Raw genomic sequence first — 24925 nt, forward strand, 5'->3', positions numbered from 1 at the left:
CTTTCCTTTTTTATATATTATATATATATACATAATTTATATATTATATAAGTATATATATAATATCCCAATAGAAATAAAACTATTATATAAAAGGAATGATGTAAAACAAATTACTTTCATTCATATAGTCAAGACGATCACGTTAGTACAGTATTTGTTTTCTTTATTCAGCTTGCCTTGTAACGTTATTTCTCTACAACATATGCTCGGCACATCGACAAGCATAGAAAGAGGAACATCTTTCAAAAGCTAAATGTATACGCTTTGTTCTAGTTGACCTAAAATTAAAAAAAATATATATCGATAAAATCTTGCGAAATATACATACAAACAGAAGAACATAAGCAATAATGTTAGACACCCTGTTAATTTTTTATTTATGATTTCATGTTCCTAATTGGATATATTCTAATATTAAGGTTCAGTGATAATATTACGAGCTTTTAACAGTGTTTTCGAAGTTAAATAATATGTACATACCAACTAATGACATCATAGAAATTTAAAGAGATGTACAGGTATACAAAATGATGTCTGGCAGGCATGTGTAAATTTAGTAGTGTAGGAAATAATTATAATATCTGAACGCTCTATCATTTGTTACTTTGCATACTTGAGATGTATTACCGTATTTATTCGAATAAACGCCCCGCTTTGAATAAACTCTCACCCGAATCTGTTCTATTTTCTCTATGCCCGAATAAACTCCCCCTCTTAAGCCACATTTGGAGAAAGAAAAAGCCTCTCTCGAATAAACTCCCCCTAAATGACTGTATATCAATCAAATGGAAGCAAGATCATTCTCAACACATTCTATTAATGATCTACTCCAGTAGAATTACATTACGTTTTTAACCTAGCTGGGATCATTATATGGCCATGGAGCAATAACACATTTTGACGGTAATTGTGTTGTGTTGTTTACAGTGAAATTAAGGGGCGTTTATTGGTGTATATGTTACATAAAATAAATAAATAAATAAACGCTTCCCAGGAATAAACTCCCCTCAAAAACCACTCTTAACAATTAAACGTCCAGGGGAAGTTTATTTGAATAAACACGGTAACTCTATTATGTTCGTTCCTGATGATGACATAATTAATGTCGAAATATTGAATCCCGACACGATGGCGTGCATTTCGATACTTGGAGTATGTATTATACTATGTTATTATGTTCGATTACATTATTTAGAGGGCGCCATTGACAAGCTGGAAAGATTGTCATCTAAAAACTTCGTTGAAATAAAATCAATAGGTAAGGGTTACCGTACCAACTATTTGATTAGTGTCCCTCCCATGACCTGGTTACAAATTAACACCATTATTTAATTAAATTAGTTGACAGCTAAAAGAAGAGATACTAATTGTGAAGTAATTAGCAGAGCTTCACAGACATATTCCATTTTCACCCATATTATTAAATTGCATTAGGCCTATTGATTATTAATACTCAATTACTTCTACTTCTAGTTCAAGATATCTCGTCGAGATAGATTCACTTCACAATATGACCCCAAACAGTGACCCCAGTTGACATGAATTTTGACAAGTCGATTGACAGACACATTTTGAATTCAATGTTCGGGATAGTAAAAAGTAAACTGATTTCACTAAATACAAGAGAATTTAAAAATGTTCATTCAACTTATCTTTGCAATTTTTTTCAATAGGGCTATCTCTTATGGTATAGGCCTATATAGAGAACTTTTAAAGTCCTAATAATATCAGTCTGAATTAATACTAGCACGTTCTACGCCAGGTTACTCTATTTAATATAAAAATAGATGAAATAATTTTTCGTTTAATTGAATCTGATAACGAAAATCATTCCCGACATTCGAAACTCAAAGTTTGGCTAACTTATTGCATACAAAAAACCCGATTTAAATGAAGACTTCCCAGGCAAGAACAACTTTACGTTGAGTCATGATGCCCGGCGGGTATCAAAGCTGCTGTACCCCATAAACCCATTCAGACATCACACGTGAATCATAATATGACTAAACTCTGACTTAGTAATAACACAAAATATTTACATCATTTTACCTAACAGGAGCATCTTGAAAATGGTATGCTCAAGCGTTTCCCTAAGAAAAGTAACTTAATTGTCTCAGGTTTTCCTTAGTCGATTCACATCTATCTTTTCATTTACAAAATCAAGGTGACAATACATACGTACATTTAATACACCACCGTACTTTATATATTATATTATATATATATATCATCCTGTAGCTTTCGCTTGATAATATAATTATATTTACGTACATTATATTTATTTTCTTATTTGTTTTAATTCAAATCTATAAGCAATAGTCTTTTTAAAGTCAATGTGAAAAAACTATATTTGTTGTATCATAAGAATAATATCAGATAAGTATATTAACACAAATTTCTGTTGTTTTATTAACACTGGACGCTAGCAAAAGCCATGATATTACGACCGCCCTCAACTTGAACATGTTTAATGCCTCCTCTTCAAGCATAAATTAGTCGGTTCGTTTACTGTATATTTGTACAGATATGCTTAAATGCAGTATACTCTCTGGTAAGTCTCATACACTCACATTGAAGAGATTCTCGTCGTAGATTTTCCTAATATAACATGATTACACCGAAACATGGTACAACAGCAACTATACGACAGATGTTTCTTCTGTAATTTCTTCTGTAGTTTCCTCTTGCCTGTGAACACTTGTGTACCTTTTTCTCCTCCTACCGATCAGAAAAAAAACAAACCAAAAAACCAGAGTTGTCATTAGTGGACCTGGTTATATTTTCCAGTACAGTTCCATTAGGTCAGTAGCCAGCAAACGGGAATTTATCGAATTAAGAAAGCGAACAGCATGACAGCCATTCACAAGATTGAGCGTACACATTCGTGGTTTAATATAAGTGAATCATTTAAAATGCAAGCCAAAAATAATATGAAAACACGACCTGGGCTAGGGCCGTGGTTTCATGTGCAAGTTATTATCCAGCCAGTGGTGGCTGGCTTTCAAATATTACGTAATCAATGAGGTGGAGAGTGGCGACACGCTCGGGCGCAGACAGGGGAAGGCGGAGCGCCAGGGCCCCAGGAACCAGGGCCCAGACATTGTAGTTTTAAAAAGTATAATATAAACTATAATACCTGGGGGCCCGACAGTTTAAAAAAATTAAAGTTGGGTTCTGATCTTTGACATTTGCTTCTGATTTTGTGATCAATCTGCTTTGCACTGTATATAACATACGTTATTAAAACCTCTTTTGTTTCTCACTACTGTAAAAAATACTTTGTATTTATTTACACCTTCATAAACTAAATAAGCCAACTGTAGGCCTATACTAGTTCCGAAAGTTGGCCTATGTAATCTGTGTTGGTTTTGTCCAATCTAAAATTGTTTCATCGTCAGGGACCATTCCATGTTCTCTGACCATGTTTATTAATAGGTCCATGCTCTGACAACGCAGTTAACAGTTCATAAATGCCATAAACTCGCCCCCACCAGGGGCCTCCACCCCCTGGCCGACGTCTGGTTTACTTTGGTGGATTAAGAGAAAAATGTGGTGGCCACATAGAAACAGATTTTTTTTTTAAGGGTCTGGAGGTCCTCAGAGGCCCAGTAATGCACTTTCCCGCATTCAGAGAGGCCTGTTAATGATTTCAAATTTTATTATGTTTCTGTATTACAGAAACATAAGCGACATGTTTATAATGGAGCCTTGTGGCTGGTTTTAAGGCGGACATCTCGAGAATAAGACCCATATCCAAGAAACACCACAAGCATTTCAAAAGAATAAGCGCCCCACTAGACCCTCACTCGACGTCTTTGTAACTACTAGATCAGACCAGATCAGACCGCTGCTTGCCGTAGCCAAGATCTAGGCAGTATGTTACTATTTTTTGGCTAACCATATCCTATCATTTATTCCCTTGATTCGCCAAAGTGTAAACATGTACTCAAAAGAAAGAAATGTACGAAATAATTATTAGCCCGTGAGATTTGACATTTAACACTGTCAGCATTTCAAGTTATGTCAAAAATATTTATCATATACATGTCATAAGGAACATTCTTGTGAAATTTGAGCTCAATCGGCACATTTTAAAATCTGATACTGAAATAAGGAAATTGTATGAGTCATGTTGAAAATATCACTAAGTTATGCTCATTCTCGGTGTAAAAAGAATGAATTTTTTAAAATGCTAGCCAAGAACAAAAACGTCAACAAGTCTTAGTGAATGTAATATTCTACTGGGCATATTGTGATTAGGCCGGAAATCAACCCTGTTGTTAACTGATATAATGCAGCGTATTATTAGCTTAATTGTATCCATAAGGTTTTAGGTGGGAAAACAAATTTCCACAATCAGTTAACGTAGTTGTAAATCGGTTAATTTCCGTTATAGCAATCAGCTTTCCCAGATTTATTTATCGAAATCTCCTTACACACGGGTAAATGGATGTGTTCACGTGACTAAACAAACATGACCTATTGACCGATGAGCAAACAAATCATGCAGGTAAAATGCTTTAAAAATCAAAATTATCAAAATATTTATCCAGGCCCTTACTGAAAGATAAATTGGAAAGAATTAAACATAATGAAACGAAGGTTCGAGGTCACTCGATTAGACCGGAATGACAGATAGTAACCTTATCTGTAGTACCTTATCCCTTTCCATGTGATGTAACGCTTGTTCTTTCTCGGGGGTGGGGGGGGGGTGGAGAAAACACCCTAGGCCCCATTTCAAAAGAGGTCCCGAATCCTAGTCAGAACTTAGTGTTTGTCTACTTTTGACTGTATGAATGGTGCCTTATGAATAAAAAGATTAATGCAGCTTCAAAGGGGCTTCGATCAGTATTAAAATACCAACAAATATTAAATGAATGATGATGCACAATTGAAGATTTCTGTATGAAAACAAAAGTTGAATTATGGTTGAATGCACAGTAGTACTTTTACTATTTGAATGGCAGACATTATTCACACCTCAAACACTTCGTGAGCGAAACTATTTTGCTGACACTGGGCCCCCAACATTTTCTTTCCCCGGGCCATAAGGGCCCCATAACTACCGGTACTCTTTATACCACAGCGAAACTCTTTCCATTGAGTTCAATGAAAAAAAAAAAAAAAAAAAAAAAAGACAATATAAGCCAATGTAAAATAGCATAAAATATTTTACTTACGTCCACCTGATAAGGATAAGGATGACTATTATTGCTTGGAAAACGATTAATCCTAAAACCATTCCTTCTAAAAGTTTTCTGCTTGATGAAGTCTGAGAAGAGGTGGATTATAATAATACTAATATTATAATAATATAAAATAAACAGAAATAATTTAATCGGCAGTTTCGTAATTGTCTCATGAACATCAAAATAAAAACTCCCTTCTAACGCATGATCACACGTTGAACATTACAGTGATACGTGTCAAAAGCTTAATGTATTATAAAAGTGGTTATATTTTTTCTATTTATAACGTGTCAATTTTATTGATTATCTGTAATAACCGTGCATAAAAAAATCATCGTCATCATCATCATCATCATCATCATCATCATTCATCATCATCATCATCAGGATTATCATTTAAAAAAATAGGAAAAAATGGACAAGGCTTACCAAGTCATCATCATCATCATTAGTCTTCTTGGCGCCCTCATCGACATTCGTATTCCCGGCGATAAGTTTCGCTCGTTCTCCTTCAGGTATTGCGTTGATCATCTTATTTGCATCGCTTTCTGCTACTAGCGTATTATTTATAAAGATCACGAAAATTATCTGTGTCAAATCATTCCTGAAATAATAGATTGCTGTCGATAAATATTTTATATTTCAATCAGATAATATCATTGGTTAGTGTCCAATATAAATTTTATCTTATACAGTATTTATAACATAAAAATACAATAAAATGGTGAAATTTTCAGACCAGAACTACAAATGAAATTATTAGATCGAGGTACTTTAAGACAAAAGTTAACACCTGACCCATGCTCTAAAGAAAGAACCGTTCCCTCTGCCGAGTAAAAAAGATCTGTTGTCGGAGAAAAATATATCTATTTAATTTTAAAGCTAAAATTGATTACGACTTGCAACACCCTAAATTCCCAGAGCTTCCGGATATGCGACGGCTTCGTCGGAGGAGACAACGCCCCATAAAATCGACATCATCAGTGGCGGATTCAAGGGGGGCTCAGCCGGCCCGCCCCCACCCCCTAAATTAAAAAAAAATTGAGGAAAGAAAATTCTACTCAAATATCGTGTCTAAGGGTGACATTTCCTGCCTCTAGATATGCCATAATCATAAATTTCCTTCCCTAGGCCCCAGCCATAGTGGGGGCTTAGGTAGTATAGACCATCCGTGAAAGTCCCTCTCTGGGCCCCCTCTATTTTATATTCCTGGATCTGCCACTGCTCATCCATTATCCATTTAAAATGACGAGATATAAATACCTTGTACTATACGTAGGTAACATTCCTTTATTAATTAAAATAAAATTGATTATTTTTGCTTAGCAAAATTAATTAAAATGATAAATAATTGAAGCGGATCTCGTGATATATAATTCATTAGCTACACTGCGCTTCATAGTATTAAAGTATAAGAATACTCCAGAGGAAAGGAGGTGGATTGTTTGTGTGTAGTTCTGTTTTGGGCAATAACCAAGTCATTTAAAAATGCATGCATTCGTTCTATCTATCTAAAAATTAATACTTATCAACTATCCTATTGGAAATTCTAAATTTTAATAATCATCATAATAATCAAACTAGTACCGTAATAATAATTAATAACTAATAATTTGCAAAATAATAATGAAGATGATGACAATCCTCATAATAATGTCACCGACCTCATCATTATCATCACCATCATCATTATCGTCGTCATCATCATCATCATTATTATAATATTATTATCACCATCATTTTAATGAATATTTTTTCATATTAATATTAATAATTCTTATGATATAAATTATAATTTGATTGAATATAAATATCGCTAATATTATTATTTTTCTCATTATAATGATAATCATCAGTTCAATAATCGGCAATAACCCCCTCGACTTTCATTAAATACATGCAGCTCGAACAAATGACAATCATTACGATGTATTACTCTACTCCCCATTGGCCCCAGTCCATCGGTTATTCTGCACTTAATTCTACCTATATTTATGACACTGATAATAAAACTAAATATGAATATAAATTTATAGAAGACGACTATCAAATCAATCCTCAATGGACTGATGATGCATGTACTCTTTAATTGGCAGTGATGAATCATGCTTGCCTATATATGAAGACATCTTGTTATATGTAGAAAATTTATACAAATATCACCATATTATGGTTATATATATATAATTATATATATAGTCATATACTGCGTATAACGAAACTTATAACTTTTATTGATCACGAACATTTCGGTCGCACCTGCGAACTTTCTCAACGTGTAGCCCGTATATATATATATATACTGTCTCTTATACACATCTAGATGTGTATAAGAGACAGATACAATAACATTTGGTTCTTTTCAAAACATTTAATTTTAGCTTAATTATATGGAATGCTCCTCTATAAGCAGGACTGAAGATGAAAATATTTTTTTACCGCAATTTGAGCAAGGGACCTTAAAAAGTCTAGTGTTCGAGTCCAAGTATAGGTTAAGCTTTTCATTATTTATCACATTTCTATAGTATATATAATTTATATAGTATAGTATTCAATATATAGGCCTATATATGTGTTGCTATAAGCATACATACATATAACTTTAATTTGCATATTATGTATTTCATTTATGTATATAAAATACCTAATATTTTCATTTCACCTAGTCTAGATTATACTAGTATTGTATGCTACGCTCATAGAGGAGAATTTAAGTGAAACTTCATTTTGCCCATGCGTCTCCACGGGAATGTAGTAATGGAAATTATTATGACACTCACTGTGGATTTTGATTGGATGGAACAAATGACTGAACCTCAACGTCTTCTGTGCCTGGAACATGTTCTTTGATTAAGTCGGAGAACTTCGCCTGCAGTTCAGCTAAATCAAGTTTGTCGGGATCTTTGACATCGACCTGTACTCCACTTTTACTAGAATCTAAAAAAAAAAAACCACAGCTATTTACTTTAGTCACAATTAAATACTAAATGTAAGTCAGTTATCAAATATAAACGTATACATATGGACGCATTTAATAAACCAAATAAACAACCGTATAAAGATGGTCATGATGTGATGTCATCTTGACCATATTTAGGCATGTCACACGTTAATTTGATAGTCTTGAGAGCTTTAACCTCAGGATGTTTCTGTTTGAGTTCAGAATCGGATGGATATTACTCACCAATTTCACATTGTCTTCCTAAATATTGGTCTTGACAAACACATGCAAAGATATCCACGCCATCAACACACGTCCCTCCGTTGAGACATGGAGTCGGACCGGCACAATTGTCGATATTTACTTCGCAGTTCAAACCTTTAAAACCAGGTGAACAAACACATTCATAGCCGTTGATTTTGTCAACACATGTTCCCTTATTCATGCATGGGACGTTATCGCATTCATTTGTGTTTATTTCGCACAAATCGCCTTGAAAACCTACGACACACTCACATTCAAAGTGGTCGATTCCGTGATTGCATGTGCCATTGTTTAAACACGGATTGCTCGCGCATTCGTCCACATCAAGTGCGCAAAATTTGCCAGATCTTCCGGGAGGGCATTGACATTTGAACCCGGGCTGGAGATTAACGCACGTCCCCTCATATTGACATGGATGCCTCTGACACTCATCAATATCTTGATCGCAGTCATCACCTTGCGGTTAAAAAAAACCAAAAAAAAAACCAGGATTTTAATAAATAAATAAAGATGGCAGATTTCACACTGTTTTGCTATTATAATGGGTAGCGTATAGATTTAGGTTTGTTGTGTTTGCGCACAGTAATTGTATTCTCAAAATTCTTAAACGAACATAAGAAATTATAGTACCTGAAGACAATTCATGCTACTGAATCATAATCTTCGGAATAAGCTAGAAAGTTTAAAACATGTTTCATTCGTAAATATTTACCCAGTTGTTGAAATCTACTTACACAATCGATCCAAACGCTAGGTGCAGTTTGTTAGATCAGCAGTATTGGGACTAAAACACACAATGTGAATGTCCATTGGGATTTAATTAGTGTCTAAAGGTTATACAGTAAAGCCAAAGAGCTACATCAGCCATAGTAGGATTAGGTCGATGCATGCTGATGCTTTGAGCTGGGTATTAATCTCAGCTAGTCAACATTAAGTCGTATTGTCCGATTTCGTATAGATCCTCGGCAATATAAGACACTTCTAGGTTACCTATGAAGCATGCTGATGCTTTTGTGGCTCTACTCACGTCCTATTGTTAGATTTGCAACCAGTAAAAAATTTCTAGGTGCCTTGTGTCAAAGAAAATATTCGTATTACTGTAATTGTAGATTAAACTTAATTTCCGTGTGAGATGAACTCCCCAAGTGTAGTTTCAGATGTTGTCAGATTTTCATAATAGAATTATTGGACAAAAATCACAGAACTGCCTAAACAAATTTGTCTTTCAAAAATAAAGGGCTTGACATATTATTATGGGATAGATAATTACATTTAAAAAAAATTACCTCCTTGCAGTGACTGTTAAAGTCCATGTTTACGTTATACAATCGGAAATAGCAAATATTATTCATCTTGGGTTACTGCTGGGGCCGGGAAAATAACTACCGGTAACACTGTAATGAGTTACTATGCATCCTTCGGTAAAGTATAAATGCTGAAGTACACGACCCTTTTTGATTCAATAACAAAAGCTATCTCGAAATCCACTTAGAGCAATATCAGTCTTTCAATATGCTTAAGGCCGCATCTCAATATCCAAGTAGTTTTATTTTACCTCCACTGATTAAATATATTTAGATAATAAATTTCTCATGTCTATTGTAAATTCATCAAATGTTTATTTCTATAGACCTAGTTAAGATAATCTAATATTTATCCCCTCTCAGATACTAATGTATTAAATTAGATCAAGGGGGTAACTTCTGAAATCAAAATCCTGAGTTAATTGTTAATATGTTTTTAACTAAGATTAAAGTCACTTGAATTGTGAATTAACAAGGATTTTTGTAAAGAGCTAAAATAGATAATTGTGCTGATGATACTTTTTTCTTTGAATACCAACTTTTAAGATATCTTAAGACTTTCGAATCCCTTCGGGGATACACGTTTTGTTCACAGAAATAGTCAACGATGGCTTTAAACCAATTCAGGGTTTAGCTTTCGTAGACTAAATGTTAAATCAATACGGAATGTGTATGCATAGAATGTGTCTGAACAGGAAATAGTTTGGAAAGTTGACCAACCTGTGAAACCTTGAAAACACTCGCAAGTATATGAATTCAGTCCTGGTGTACAATTTCCGTGCTTACAGTTTCCAATTTTGCATGGATCAAGTCGTGTTTCACACCAGTCTCCTAGGAAATAGCAACAATAAGAGTACTCAATAATGATTGGTCACACTTGATTAGCAGATTTCGTGGAATAGATCAAGTCCGATATACTCGATTATAATTATCAAACAAGCAATTTCAATTGAGTATAAATTAGTTTGAAAAGAATATATAAAAAAGGTAGATTCATCAATGAGAATTCGTGACAGTATGATTAAACAGGCTTGACATATGGGAACTTACCCAGAAACACCAATGGAATACTATCCATGAGTAATTATTACTCAGAAGAGAGGTATCGTGCTTATTACAGAACTATATATGTTTTATAAACACACACACATACATATATTTTATATAAAACAACATGTGTTGCCATATAGCAACATTGTGGAATCGTACAAATACCTCTTCTTCTACTTGATTGACTAAATAAATTATTTGTGTTAATAATTGTTTGGTATGGGTGTGTGATAAAAAATGTCAAAGGTCATATGAATATTATTTCTCCCCTTTTACAATATTGATCGTTGTATTTAGAATTGAAGATAATGGCTTGTGACGGGGAACCGTCAGGAGTAAACACACGTTTAAAAAGTTTTCAAGTGGGTACACTGATTCGAACTCCGCTTTGAAACATGGCCTGTGGCTACATAACCAAACTTACCTGTAAAACCTCCTGCACAATGGCATTTTACCCGTTCCCCGGTTTCGATACACTTTCCTTTATTAAGGCAAGTGTTTGGATGACATACTGTGTCTCTTTGTGAGCATCCGGGTCCCGTGAATCCAGTCTCGCAATATAGCCGAACACTAATTTTAGTGCTACAATACAAACAAAAAATTATAACAATTACGATAACAATTTATGACATTTTAGAAAGTATAATACATACTCCGGTACTCCAAGTATTGAAATATATGCCATCGTGTTGGGATTCACGCCATCGTGTTGGGAATCCCAACACGATGGCGTGTATTTCAATACTTGGAGTATGTATTATACTTTCTTATCTGAGATTAATCAGTGGACCTTTCGGTTTATGACATTTTAGTCTAAGCTAAACATACCTATACACCGTGATAATGATGCTGCTGAATGTATTTTGAATGGTTATCTAAACCTGGATTCATTCACTCGACTTTCAATCGAATCTTTTATGAAAAGACCACGATGAGGGTAAGGCGCTTTTCTTAAGGTATGTGGTTGTATTGTTTGCGGCCCACTATGTACAAGCACCATCATTTTAGGCTTGTTTCCTATTGTTAGATTAGCTTTCCAAAATACAATGCGTTTGCAAGGTTTACCTGTGAATGCTGAGTATTTTACCTTTTTTCTTTCTCAACCTATGATGATATTTTAACCCGTTTTATTAAAGTTAAAGCGACTGTATCACTATTAATAATGTCTATATATCAAATTCGATACACCGTACGTTGCTCTCAGAAGCGCCCTCTAGGCCTATGTAAAACGTTATGTAAAATAGTGAATTCAACTCTTTCACCAATCATTACTTTACACTTAAAAGAATTTTTTTTTTTCTCACAAGAGTGAACAATTGTTAAAATTCACTCTTGATAGCGGGAAAAATTTACTCCCATTTTTCACAGTGATCGCAGCTACTCTTATTTTGTAAACTTTTCACTTAGAAAGTACAGAAACGCACAAGACAGCCAAGAGGAAATTAGAAAACGGAGTTAAATTTAAAGAGGCAGGGAACAATAATATCAATCAACCTATAATTATAATTATGTACCGTATTATTATAGCATGCATGCGACATTCGCTTTAATTAAAACATTTCAATAACCAACGAGGTGTGGTTTGATTCAATGAACAAGTCGCGTTAAATTGATATTTCAAGTCAAAATGCATGAGATTGGCCCTCAACAAGCCTTAATACCGGTATTATAATATGCTTTACTGAACACAAACTCTTTAAAATCAACAAGTGTTACAAATTAGTTAGCTAAATCAACAAATCACATTCTTGAAGCTGTGTGTGTTTATTGTGTATTATCATTATGTGTGTGTGTGTTTTAGTTCAATATTCACTCGGCTTTATTCAATCTTCAGCATCATTGCTTATGTTGTAAGCAAATATAACTTGGCCTATGTAAATAACAACATCACATAATAAATGAAGCGTACTCATGCAGCAGCAATGGTGACATAATCAAGGTGATTTATGTCAATTCAATATTTAATCCTGAGGCAACTATTTTAATCTTAAAATCTACATTGAATGCGCAAAAGGTAAATCAAACACAACGTTGAATTTATGAATTTTATTTACATTTTTCATTTTCAAATGCTTAGTTGCATAATATTTACCTGCTTTTCCCGTTACTGTTTTCCAAAATCCGTACTTGTGGTTCTGTTGGTTCGGTTCCAATTAGCTGAATATCGCTTATATCTGTGATGTTTTTGTATAGAAGGTCATCATCTTTCTTATCCCAATCATAGACTTCTAAAGTGATTACTTTATCAGCATCTTTAGTCTGGGGACAACATAAAAAAAAAATATACTTATGACACCTACTGGTCCATCAAATGTCGCTACGGATTCACATTTGTTTGCAACTGTATTTCTTATTATTCAAGTCGAATAAGAGCCGCTCTCCTCGCATAAACACAGCTGTCGAATACTGTAAGCAATAAGCTCTGAAATGTATACAGCCCCTATCGAATATTGAATAAGCACATTCGAGATTAGTCTTCTTTAATGTTCACGATTTATGTGAAAAGGGTTGCCCAAACCGGGATTCGAACAAGCGACCTTCTGCTGTCTATTCTGATGCAACAACAGGCCATTGGGAATCAAATCCAATTTGAAGCAACTGATTTTCACACCCTTTTGTCAAATTCAATAACCATCAAGGCCTGATGACTGAGATAAATAATATCACCGAATTCGTACTTTAACTTAATTTAAAAAAAAACTCGATGCAGGGGCAGAGCAATATAAAATCAAAACAAGATGACGCTTGGTTACACATTTTATTTAACTACAGGCTGTTCATGAGGTACTTCCTTAATCGTCTGGTGCTAGGCTCTGAATGAGACTGCAGAATAACAATCATGCATGGTGGAACTGCTTATTGGTATATGGTTCAGGCCCGTATCCAGGGGATTTTATGGTTCGGGAACCCCCCCTTTTTTTTTTCTAAAAATCCCCCCTCTTTTCTGGCGAAACTCCTTCTTTAAATTTCCTAAATAAGTCCTCCAACTCAACTAATGCACTGCAGACCCACCCAGACACAGACGTTTCAAACATTTATAGCATTATTTAGACCCATAAATCACAAAAATCCTCTTGCTTTGGGGGTTTCACCGACCAAACCGGGGCTTCGACCATGGACCTCACGCCCAGAAAATCCTCCTTCCCCTTGGAAGAACCTGGCTACGGGCCTGTGGTTTATATTGGTTTATTGGTATAATTAGCATTAATTAGAAGATTAATTGTATTTATGTTGTATTTTATGTGTTGGTATCCTAATAAAAATTTCCTTCTGTGTCTACATGCACTAATCAATTCATTCCTACGGTTAAGTGAGCTTAATTCAGAGTTACATATAATAAAATAGTTCTCAAGCAAGCATAGATTACACCGTTTACTGATATTTGAGTAGGGTAGGTTATGTCACCTTATGTCGGTCTGACAGAAAACACTTTTAAGGACAGATATAATGGATGAATGAAAATTCATTTCGCAACGAAAAGTACAAGAATAGCAAAATATTAAAATAAAATAAAATATTAGCTAAATGCAAACCCTACCCTATATTGCATAGAGGAATTAGAAATTCCTCCATGGTTATTGAAAGTAGGTAACAATTATGCGTAGTGAGTTCACCTACCGGCCATTCTGGGATATATATCTCGAATGGGTTTGGTATTGATGGTAACGATGAGTTGTGATTGGGTAGCTCTGACGGAAACGTAAAACTATCGTTGTTACGAAGCACGATGTCTGTCTTTATACAATTTTCAGGAATATCGCTAGAAATAACAACATATATGTATAATAGATATATAGTATTATTATAATCATCATAGTCACCGTCACCGCCATCAATATCGTCACCGTCACTGTCGTGGTTATCGTTATCATAATTATTTTGTTATTATCGTAATTACTTTTTGTCACTAATCATCATCATATTGTTATCATTATCATTTTTATATTTTCATTAATATAAATAATGATAATAACAATCATTACAGGATGACAATGATAAGCCTAGTTTAATCATAGAGTGGTTTGAATAATATTAATAGCAATCATCATCATTTCTGGTTTAATTTTTTTTTAAATGAACAGTGTTAAATAGTATGAATGTCACTCCAAAAATTTTAAGCATCGTAATTGTATTAATTTAGGCATCATCATTATTCCTGGTGTAAATAAAAACGAAAAAGAATAAAATGGCCTTGTCATTCATACTATTTTTACTTAAACTCAGTGCACATCCTAATGAACTATGTTACAGTGCTACATGCAATAATATTTTAGACGCGTTTATGGACAGCAAGGGTACTTTGGTACCGGGTCGTGGCATCGGGAACTTAGAAACATGTTGACAGTTTTCCTTTGACAACAATTCAATTCAATTTCAATTCAATTTATTTCACTTGCTTTGTCTTAACCTACTGTATATTACAGCAAATGGAGACACCTATCGTAAGCCGAAGCTTTTAAATTATAGACACGCATGAGAACTTAACCACACTTATAAAAGAAAAAGATTCAACAGAGGACGACTTTGAGACCGTTTTTGAAAACATACTAGTTATTCAACATGATTGTTCTTAAGTTTGTTTTGAATGTGACTAAACTAACTAATCCTAATCCATTCCTCCATGGTTAGGATCTTACCTGGTTAGCACACACAGTTTGAAGTAATTGTCACATCTACCATTGTCGCATCTGATGCCACTAACATCTAAGCGACCGTCGCTCGTAAATGACACCATTTCGATCTCTACTATCAGTGAACAGCGAGCTACGTTCTATCAAAAATTAAGAAAAATAGCAGTTAGTTAAATGCATTAGAAAACATTTGAGGTAGCACATTGCCATTAAATAGATCTACATAGGAACCAAACACTCAATGTGTTTTTTATGGTTTTAAATAATTTAAAATTCACCTTTCCTAAATAATGTAAATATATTTAGACTTAATAAAATTAATAAAGCAGGTCTAGATTTGATTTTATATAGGCCTATGTTGTAATCGTTGCTGTAACATTAATATCACCATAGAGGTATCACCAACTTAGAGAAGTGGTGTAAAGACTATAAGCTGCTGCGGGAATAGAAAGCGGTACATATGCACCAGGGTGTCAACTTAGATTACAAAAGTTGTTCTCAGCGCACTGTCAACAATATATGATATCAATGTTACCTACAGTATTACAGAATCATAAATAAAAGCGTTAGTCCCAACCCCACTCCAATCATTTAACTCAGAAGTGGTACAGTAATACTATCCTATTATTATATTATGTCCACATCATATTTATTAACGTTATGAAGTATTATTAATAATAATAATTATAATAATATATTAAATTATCATTACATATTAGGCCTATATTAATCGAATTAATGATAAACTGGAGAAAAATTTTTTCCTTTTTTGGTTAGGGATAACAATTGTTCCGTTAATATATTTAAATAGACCAAATACAGTAATGTAATGTAGTTAGACATTATACGGTATATAGAGCTTCATACTGCAACGATCTCAAAGCGCTGGAGGTGTCGACTAGCTCTTACAGTAACTTGTTTCCAACCCCCACCCCCACCCCCACCCCCAGGGTCTCTTCATGTCCGGTAAAACGGTACCAGCCTACCGTCTTCTGTGCCCACAGTAGGGGCTGAATGGACCAGTACACCTGGGTAACCCCTTACTCGTCTGAAAGATGTACTGGGTTCTTGAAAGTGCACATGAGCCAAATTATGTACTCTGGGCCTACGGTTTATAAGACTTGTTCCACCACCAGTACCCGGAAAAAGCATAGGTTCGAACAAGCACCGATCTTATTCTTAGGGCACGTTTCGGCTCGCCTGCCATAATCGATCGGCCATCCAACTCTCCAAGTATTATTAATATTATTTATATTAATATATTAATCCTGAATTTTGAATTTTATCGAAGCCAGTGTTGAAGGAACAAATTGAATCATTAGAAAATAGCCATAGTAAACTACAGTAATGTAAATTGTCGTCATTAGTCTCACTGTAATTTTAGCCGCTAAGAAACCCAAGAAGTTCTTCGTGAGTTACGGTACACGGTGGAATCAGAGACCAGTTATATGACTCTCTCTGGTACAAGAATACACAGTTTGTTGAAAATTATGACGGTGGTCAATTTTAAGATTTGCTTCCATTTGCTTCAATAATACAGTAACTCTAGAAAAAGCCTGCTAGGTGACCTTGAACTTTTAGAACTAAACGGTAAATCAAAATCAGGATATTTCTTTTCAACAACAAACCAAAGCGGCCTAATAAGCTTAGATCAATATGTATTGTGTATTTTGTCCGTTCTTCCGTCGAAAACAAACATGTTTTTTTTATAGCCACTCAACACAAGTGTCAACAACACTTCAAAAGAGTAGATTCAAAACTAATCAACAGTTAGTTTTATAGGGCTATATTTTTCATTTTGCAGTGTGATACACAAATATGTCTGATTGTAAAATGTACAGCCTACTGACACACAGAGAGGGGTTGTTGGCTGTGTGTAGAAGTGGTTTGCCGCAGCGGGAACGGTTTGGTTTCCCAACATTGAGGTCGACGTTTCAATCCCTCGCTGTGCATTTCACTTGTGTCCTTGAGCAAGGCACTATATCTGCATTGCTTCTCTCCACCCAGGAGTATAAATGGGTACCTGGTGGGGTGGGGTTGCTCCTGCGCTGAATACAGCAGCAACATGTGGATCCAATGACCAGGGACAGAAGCGCTTCGTATCTGCAAAGAAAGGCGCTATATAAATATATATATATATATGTGTGAGGCTGCGACTTGCTTCTGCAGCAGTGTTGATGGTGCTTGGTCGATGCTGATATCCAAGGGACAAAATACGGTCTCGAATTCAAGTGTGGTAATATTGTGACGGATCCGACGAACAACTACACTGTTTCTATACCCTTTGCTTTAGGCCTATTTCTTGGCATCAATTTACAAACAATCCATATTTTATCAACCGCAGGGATTTTTTTTATAGCATTGCGGTCTCATAGCTTTAATGTGCGGTAGCATTTAATTTTCACTTTTCATTTTTAAGTTCATTCATAGTTTAATACGTTATTTACGTGTTTACCTGCCAATGCATTGTAACATTTACTGGATGCGTATAATAGTAAATCATACTTTAAGCCTATATAATCATAAAGGAAGCTATACACTTTTTTTACACACTGAGGCTGAAGTTACTTTGAAAATAAGAACAAAATCACAACAAATTGAGGCTGGGGTAAAATTTCAAATGTGACATTTATTTTTTTTAAATCTCGAAAAAACCGTAAAAAAGTACCAGTAAGATCCATTTGGTCTTATCTGTACCATAGGTACAGTAGGTGTGACTATGTAATACATATACACATATACATATACATATACATAAAAGACAGTATATAGGCCTACTGCTGTACAATAATTTTCTATCTTTGAAACGTGTGTAAAATAAGAACATTTTGAGCTTGAAATTGGCGGGGAAAAAATACGAACACTGAGTCTGGGAAAAATTTTAGGGGTTCTTATAAAAAAAAAAGTGTAGCCAATCACGGAATATAAATATCAGAATATTTTTAGGTAAACACAGGATACAGTGGCGTCGTCAGCGTCAGCGAGGGGGAAAGTTAGGGGGAAAGATAAAATTTTAGGAGGAGGAAACAGGTAAGGGAAAATAACACATTGCTGGTATTTATCGTTGTAAGTGCACTACCCGTACTGGATAAGCGACTGCCCTGCGTCAACTTCGCTAAAGCGATTGATATAATTGGGAGGAGGGGAGGGGGTGGGGGAGGGGAAACTGGGGAGGCAAGAAAATTACCTGAGGAGAATGTCTCCCTTTTCCCTCGTAGCGCCGCCACTGCTAGGGTATTATTATGAGGCACTTGGACCCCCGTCGAAGAAATCCTTGCGCCGCCACTGTACATGATGCCTACCCACTCTCAAATAATGAAAAAACCTTTCGGATGGGAGGATCACGCCTTGTGTGTCGGCGTTTACAGGTAGTTTGTGAAATTCCTTAGATCATTCTTTGATATAGTCTTTCTCAACCATGAACTGTGTGCAATTCTAAGCAATATCAAGTACAGTACACTGAAGTATGCCTAATTAAACTGCAATTATATACGTTTAAGGTCAAGACAATTATTGAGTGCATTATGACTATGGTCGTGATAATACGGATCTAATACTAAAGGACCTAAATGGATGTGTATGGTTGTGCTTAATATTGCGCTGACCGACCAGTAATCACCCATCACACTTGACACGTCCTGAAAAGCGTTCAAAATGCTCAACCAACCGGAGATTACAAATGGGTCACGAATTTTTAAAAAAAGTAGCCATTGAGGAATAGGCCTAGCGTCTAGGTAATAATTAAAATTTAATGCAAAACTGGCAGCACTCAAATTATAAAGTTTAGTAAACTTTGAACAAAGAATAGACCCTACAATATTGTAATGATGAACGTACACTTTCTAGGCCAGTGCACAGAAGAGCTATTTTCTGCTTACTTTTAATTGGAAGGACTTAGGTTCAAATCACGAACATTAGGCCTATAATTATTCATGCAGGTTTAAAATTATATGAATGTTATACTAAATGCTTTAATTATGACCTTTTTTCCGTAATTAGTTAAGTTACTATCATGCTTACCAGGGGTGGATTTAGGGAGGTGGAATGCCGGACAGGCCCACCCCTCCCTATTTTTTTTGAAAGTGAAAAAAAAAAGAAAAAAAGACAAAGAAATTATTGATCGCCCAAAACACCTCAGAGGTTATTTCCGGGCGTCAAGAGAAAACAAATTTCCCTGGGGTATGTTCCCGGACCCCTTCCCCTACAGTAGTGTTGTCTCTCGATCGGCCCCCACATCTCTGGACCCTCTACTGCTTACTAATAGGCCTATTCATTGCGTTATTACTGTACTGTACGCAAACGGTCCGTCAAACCGATTATCGGAAGGTCTTGGTTTGGAATCCTGATAGGGACACAAGCAAGCCTATAGGCAGGATTTTTAAAGAAGGGATTTTTCACAAAAAAAGGGCACTTTTATTCCATACCCACTTTAGCCCCACCATGGTTGGGTTAAATTTGTCCGGAAATGACAATAAAAATGCTAGATTTAAAATATTTGGGGTTAATTTCAACAATTTCCATGCAAATTGTACTTTCTAATAATAATTTTAAAGGGCATTTCTGGGTTAAATTTGTCCGGAAATGACAATAAAAATGCTAGATTTAAAATATTTGGGGTTTAAAGCATTATTGATGGGTCAAGTATATTAGGCCATAGTCAATAGAAGGTTTTCTATTGACTAATTTATTTAATTATTGACTCTTCACCTTTAGAACGGTGGCACACACAACTCGTGTGGTGCGGTCGGACAGCAATAACAACTAAAATACAAAAGTAAACAACCTAATACAAAAACAAATAATATAAATAAAAGCACAACAAATTAACCTGGAATGTAAATAAAGCCAATAGCTTAACTCAAAAAGTTTTAACCTTAGGCTGAAATTTTGAAATTAAAGGTACAGAATCAAAACGTAAAAATGAAATCAAAATTAAAACAGGAATTACAAAAATCAAGTAAAAAATAAGAAAAAGCACCACAATCATAAACATATATTTATATACATATATATATATATATATATATATATACATATATATATATATACATGTACACATACACACATATACATACATTCGCACATACATACATACATACTAGAAATTGCAAATTACAAGTGAAGTGCTGCGAAGTACAACTGCATATAAATGTTCTTCGAACAAAATTATTTATGCGAGTCAAGTGAAAATAATGAATAATTGTCTATATTAGAACACTTCTCATTGGGTAACAAAGTCGTAATTTTTCATTTTTGTCAAAAAGTGTCTATAGTGGTGAATTATGGTTTAGGTTTTTTTTAATAAAGTTTCAAAAATTTCTATGTATGTGGAAAATGTAGTTGATACCAAAGGTTACAATTTATATTTTGAAGACTGCATGGTCTAGGAAGTGTACATTTTTTTATGGGGCAAGTTTCCAAGGGCGGGTTTTCTAGGGGCGAGTTGACTGCCAAAGAGTGTTGCCAAAGTGCGAGCCAGCTTGTTATTTGATCACAAGTGTGAGCCAGCGAGCCATGACGTCACGACAATAGATAGAGACGTTAACGAGTTGTGCGAGGTATCGGCTGAGCTTTGTGGCGTACAATTCAAAAAACAACTATAGGTCTAATAATGAATTATTGTGATGTTAAATAGACAATGTTAGCTATCAAAGAGCGACGTTGTTTTTCATTGGGACATTCGTCCCTTCAAGGCTAGGCCTATACCATCCTAGCTAGTCTAGGCCTAGAGTAGGATAAGGCTAGCGCGACATGCGGACGTTGGTACGAGTAGGTTGTCTACAAACGTCGCCTAAAGTAATTGATTTTACGCGGCAGAATGAAAGAAGGAAACTCCGTTTTTCAGTCGTCTTTTAGGCCCTTGTTTTTTGACAAACAATGACCTTTCAGAGGTCAAATTGCTGTCAAGAATATGAATTGGCTGCTTCGCAGCAAATATACATATTGTATATACTCGTAAAGAAAACAAAAATTTAAAGCAATAATACATTAGGTTTAAACCATTTTCCAGTTAACTCAGAATCTTTTTTAATTCTGGGCTTTTTTACCAGGCAATTATTGCATATTTTTTACAGTAATTATCAAAAATAAAAGCAGAATCATCACTATGATTATGCATTGTGCTTCATTACAATGAAACAAATGTTTTTGTCAGTCACGTGAGCTGCTGGAATACAGAGAGCAGTTAAAAAGGGCAACAAATTATAAATTACATTAACGGAAACCTTTGATACGGTAACTTGTGAGAAAATTCCCACAATGAATGGTGTTTGTTGAGCATTGGTGGTGTCACCTTACACACGTTGACATTCTGATAGTATTTAAAATCATGGCGGTAATAATATACTGTATACAGTACAGTTAAAATAAACATCGTAATTTCATTTTGCTCCGGGATGCGTCACGTTTTGTAAAAGCCAAGGTAAATCTCACCTGCATAATAATTATGCTCAATTGTGTCTGTGTTGCTCTTTGTTGAGCGTTTTATATGTCTAATGTAATCTATGAAGGAAGGTCTATACAGTATAAAAAAAAGCAAATTCATGTACAGTTTTATGATAGTTTTCCCATGGTAGACTTGTATATCCATCCATTGTACATGGATGTTCTATGATATGGGCATAGAGGCCGCTCCCACATGTGTGTAAGCACATAATTACTAACGTAACCATGAACTCTGGCCTTGAAACCCGCTAAATGGAGTATTATGTACAAAATAAAGGTAAGATTTGTCACATTTTAATCTTAGTAGGCCTAATTTGTAGAGCAGTCAGAAATTGAGACGAGTTCAAGAAAGTAAATTATGAACAAATATTGAATGATAGCGACTAAATTTATAATACCAACGATTATAATAATATAAATGACGATTATGATGATGATAACGATGATCACAATGATGATGAGGTTCGTTTTTATTTACAACAATTGAGCGACCGCTCACCAGGTCCACGCGTTATGCTTAAATACGGTACAGACGCAAATTATAATACTGGGTTTTTGGAAGAGCTGAGATAGAAATTTTTAAATAATAAGAATGTTTATTTGTACAAAAAGAAAACGTTTAGAATGATAATTTGTACAAAGATTAGAATAAATAAATAATTTGAGGAAAAAAAGAAATTGAATACCAAGACGCGTTTAGAACTCACGACCTTAAGTTCTTTAGGGCCTCGGTGTTAATTTTCCTTTTTGATGGGAACTTTTTTGAAAAAATGAAAAATAAATAAATAATTACGCGATTCAAACTTGCTAAAAACGCGATTTGAACCATACGACCTTAAGTTCTTTAGAACATATATCTAACTGAACGCCCCATTCATGCGACGTACACTCTGACGGTTGTGGTAAATAGTAGTAATGTACAGTCCTTGCTAAAAACCCCTGTTGTGTTTTGTAGATGTAGGGGAACCCTGGGGTCAAACTTTAATAAAGGGCGATGAACGTTTGTTGGAAACTACCTCTAGCTTATGTACAGAGTTTCATGCACGTCCGCTCAAAACTGGCGGCGCTGGACGCTTTTAAAGTTTGAAACCCCTGTTTTGTTTTGTAGGTGTAGGGGAACCCTGGGGTCCAACTTTAATAAAGGACGATGAATGTTTGTTGGAAATCACCTCTAGTTTATGTGTACAAAATTTCCTGCACCTTCGTTCAAAACTGGCGACGCTGGACGCTTTTAAAGTTTGAAACCCCTGTTTTGTATTGTAGAGTAGGTGTAGGGGGAACCCTGGGGAAAATCTTAAAAAAAGGGCGATGAACGTTTGTTGGAAATCACCTCTACTTTATGTTTACAAAATTGTGTACAAAACTGGCGACGCTGGACGCTTTTAAAGTTGTTAAAGTTTTGGTAACAAGAACAGCAGTGAGGCTCTGGGTCAGCGCTTCGCGCGGACCAAAAAGATCCCCAAATAGAATAAAACGGAGCCAGTAATAAGAATGAACAAGTACCTCTAGGCCTATTTAAAATCTCTCTTTAAATAAAATCACGAGAATGTATGAAAATGAATTATGAAAATGAATCATGAAAATGAGATTATTAAAAATTAATTTTAATGATTTCTATAATGGCTACCTCTACTCTGATGCAGATATTAAATAAAGGCCCGACTGCCCAATTAAATAAGTGGTCAAGTTCATAGCTTAAACTGTTGCCAAATATCACTGGACTGAGCAAGGCTGAAATTGCATTAAAAATAAGAACATAAGAACAAAATGAGGCTGAGTTAAAATGTCAAATTTGATTTTTATTTTAAAAAAAAGGGAAAAAATGGAAAAACCAACAAATCAAGCTATATAAAGAATGTTTAAAAGGTTACTGTACTGCGTTTGGTCTTATCTGTACCTTATGTGCTGTACAGTAGGTGTGACTATACCCTCTATCTATGATTATAGTACATTTACTTTTGTACTATTATAATTTTTTTTTCTTTGAAAACAGTCTAAAATAAAAACAAAATAGGAACAGAGCTTGAAATTGGCAAACAATGTGAAAACTGAGCCTGGGCAAAATTTTACTGGTTTTTATTTATTTTTTTTAAATTGTTAAACAAAGCATTCGATGTATGACGTGTTGTGATTCTCCACCTGCCATCACTATCACTCTTTTTCACGCAAAAGTAGTGGCATGATTCAACACTTGGAAAGGTGTTAAGATAATTTCTGGGGGGGGGGGTGGGGCAGAAAATCACACACGATTACTGTCAAGGCTCTTATGACCGAACGTTAGTGACTATGCATCTTTTGCACGATAGGGCCCTTTTTGAGTTACCATGCCAGTACTAACACCGTTCTGGTGGAGCCTGGCATGTTAACTCAGAATGGGTTAAGTGGGGAGGGGTTTGGGTCGGGTCTTTGAAATCGTCCTTGAAACTGTCTAGACGCATTGTTTTTAAAAAGCATCTGATAATAGTTCTGAAGGCGCCTCCTTTTCCTGTTTTGTTTTAGTGTTATATAATATAACAGGTTTACAGATCACTTCTCCCTGGTTTAAATGAAGGTAGATAGGCCTAGCCATGGAATGAGTAAAGGTAGCAGCACTTTCATAGCTAATAAAGAGAATCATGGCTAACATGATGCGGAAAATGGAAACTGACACTAAACGGTGCAATGACGGAACAATTAGGAATGAGTGTGAGAACATTTCCTTCTTTAAAGGTCAAGGGAGGAGATCCGTCAATTTTATAATTCTTAAAAATCACGCAAGTGACCTTACTGTCATAAGACACATTAGAAAGCACACAATCTTTGGGATTAATGATTTCCGAATGTATTCTCTGCAAGAGGCTCATCACTCTGACACCTTCATCATGATTTTTTAACGAAATACATTCATCCGTCTGTTTGTGTTATGAGTATCGTTTATTAATATATTAATTATTGCATTGCTCACGTAGGCGGATTCAAGGAGGCAGCTGTCCCCGCTTCCCTAACCGTCAATTTTTGATCATTGGAAAAAAAATGAGAACAAACATAAAATTATATTCAACTTTAAGTCTGAGAGTACGGTACCATTTCCGGCCATCTGGTGCCATAATATATATATAT

The 24925-nt window shown here is 35.0% G+C and overlaps 1 protein-coding gene across 3 annotated transcripts in view; it reads right to left on the bottom strand.

Moving 5' to 3' along the window:
- Positions 1 to 705: 705 nt before the first annotated feature.
- LOC117100773 (protein jagged-1-like) overlaps positions 706 to 24925 on the bottom strand; it is a 26849-nt gene continuing 2629 nt past the window's right edge. Inside the window, exons 2-11 of one of the 3 annotated variants that reach the window (XM_033240588.1) lie at positions 15389 to 15522; positions 14370 to 14511; positions 12844 to 13010; positions 11176 to 11333; positions 10422 to 10532; positions 8377 to 8511; positions 7973 to 8129; positions 5622 to 5796; positions 5184 to 5275; positions 706 to 2721 (exon numbers count right to left, since the gene is read on the bottom strand). In XM_033240588.1, coding sequence (XP_033096479.1) covers positions 2643 to 2721; positions 5184 to 5275; positions 5622 to 5796; positions 7973 to 8129; positions 8377 to 8511; positions 10422 to 10532; positions 11176 to 11333; positions 12844 to 13010; positions 14370 to 14511; positions 15389 to 15522 — 1350 coding nt within the window. In that variant the 3' untranslated portion in view covers positions 706 to 2642. Of the gene's footprint in view, positions 2722 to 5183; positions 5276 to 5621; positions 5797 to 7972; positions 8130 to 8376; positions 8854 to 10421; positions 10533 to 11175; positions 11334 to 12843; positions 13011 to 14369; positions 14512 to 15388; positions 15523 to 24925 lie in introns of all 3 variants that reach the window. The other 2 variants (XM_033240587.1, XM_033240586.1) reach the window with 2 other exon arrangements.

The sequence above is a fragment of the Anneissia japonica genome, unplaced genomic scaffold (genome assembly GCF_011630105.1).
Source record: "Anneissia japonica isolate Jap-2015-1 unplaced genomic scaffold, ASM1163010v1 scaffold670_len1213532_cov191, whole genome shotgun sequence".
Lineage (NCBI taxonomy): Eukaryota > Metazoa > Echinodermata > Crinoidea > Comatulida > Comatulidae > Anneissia > Anneissia japonica.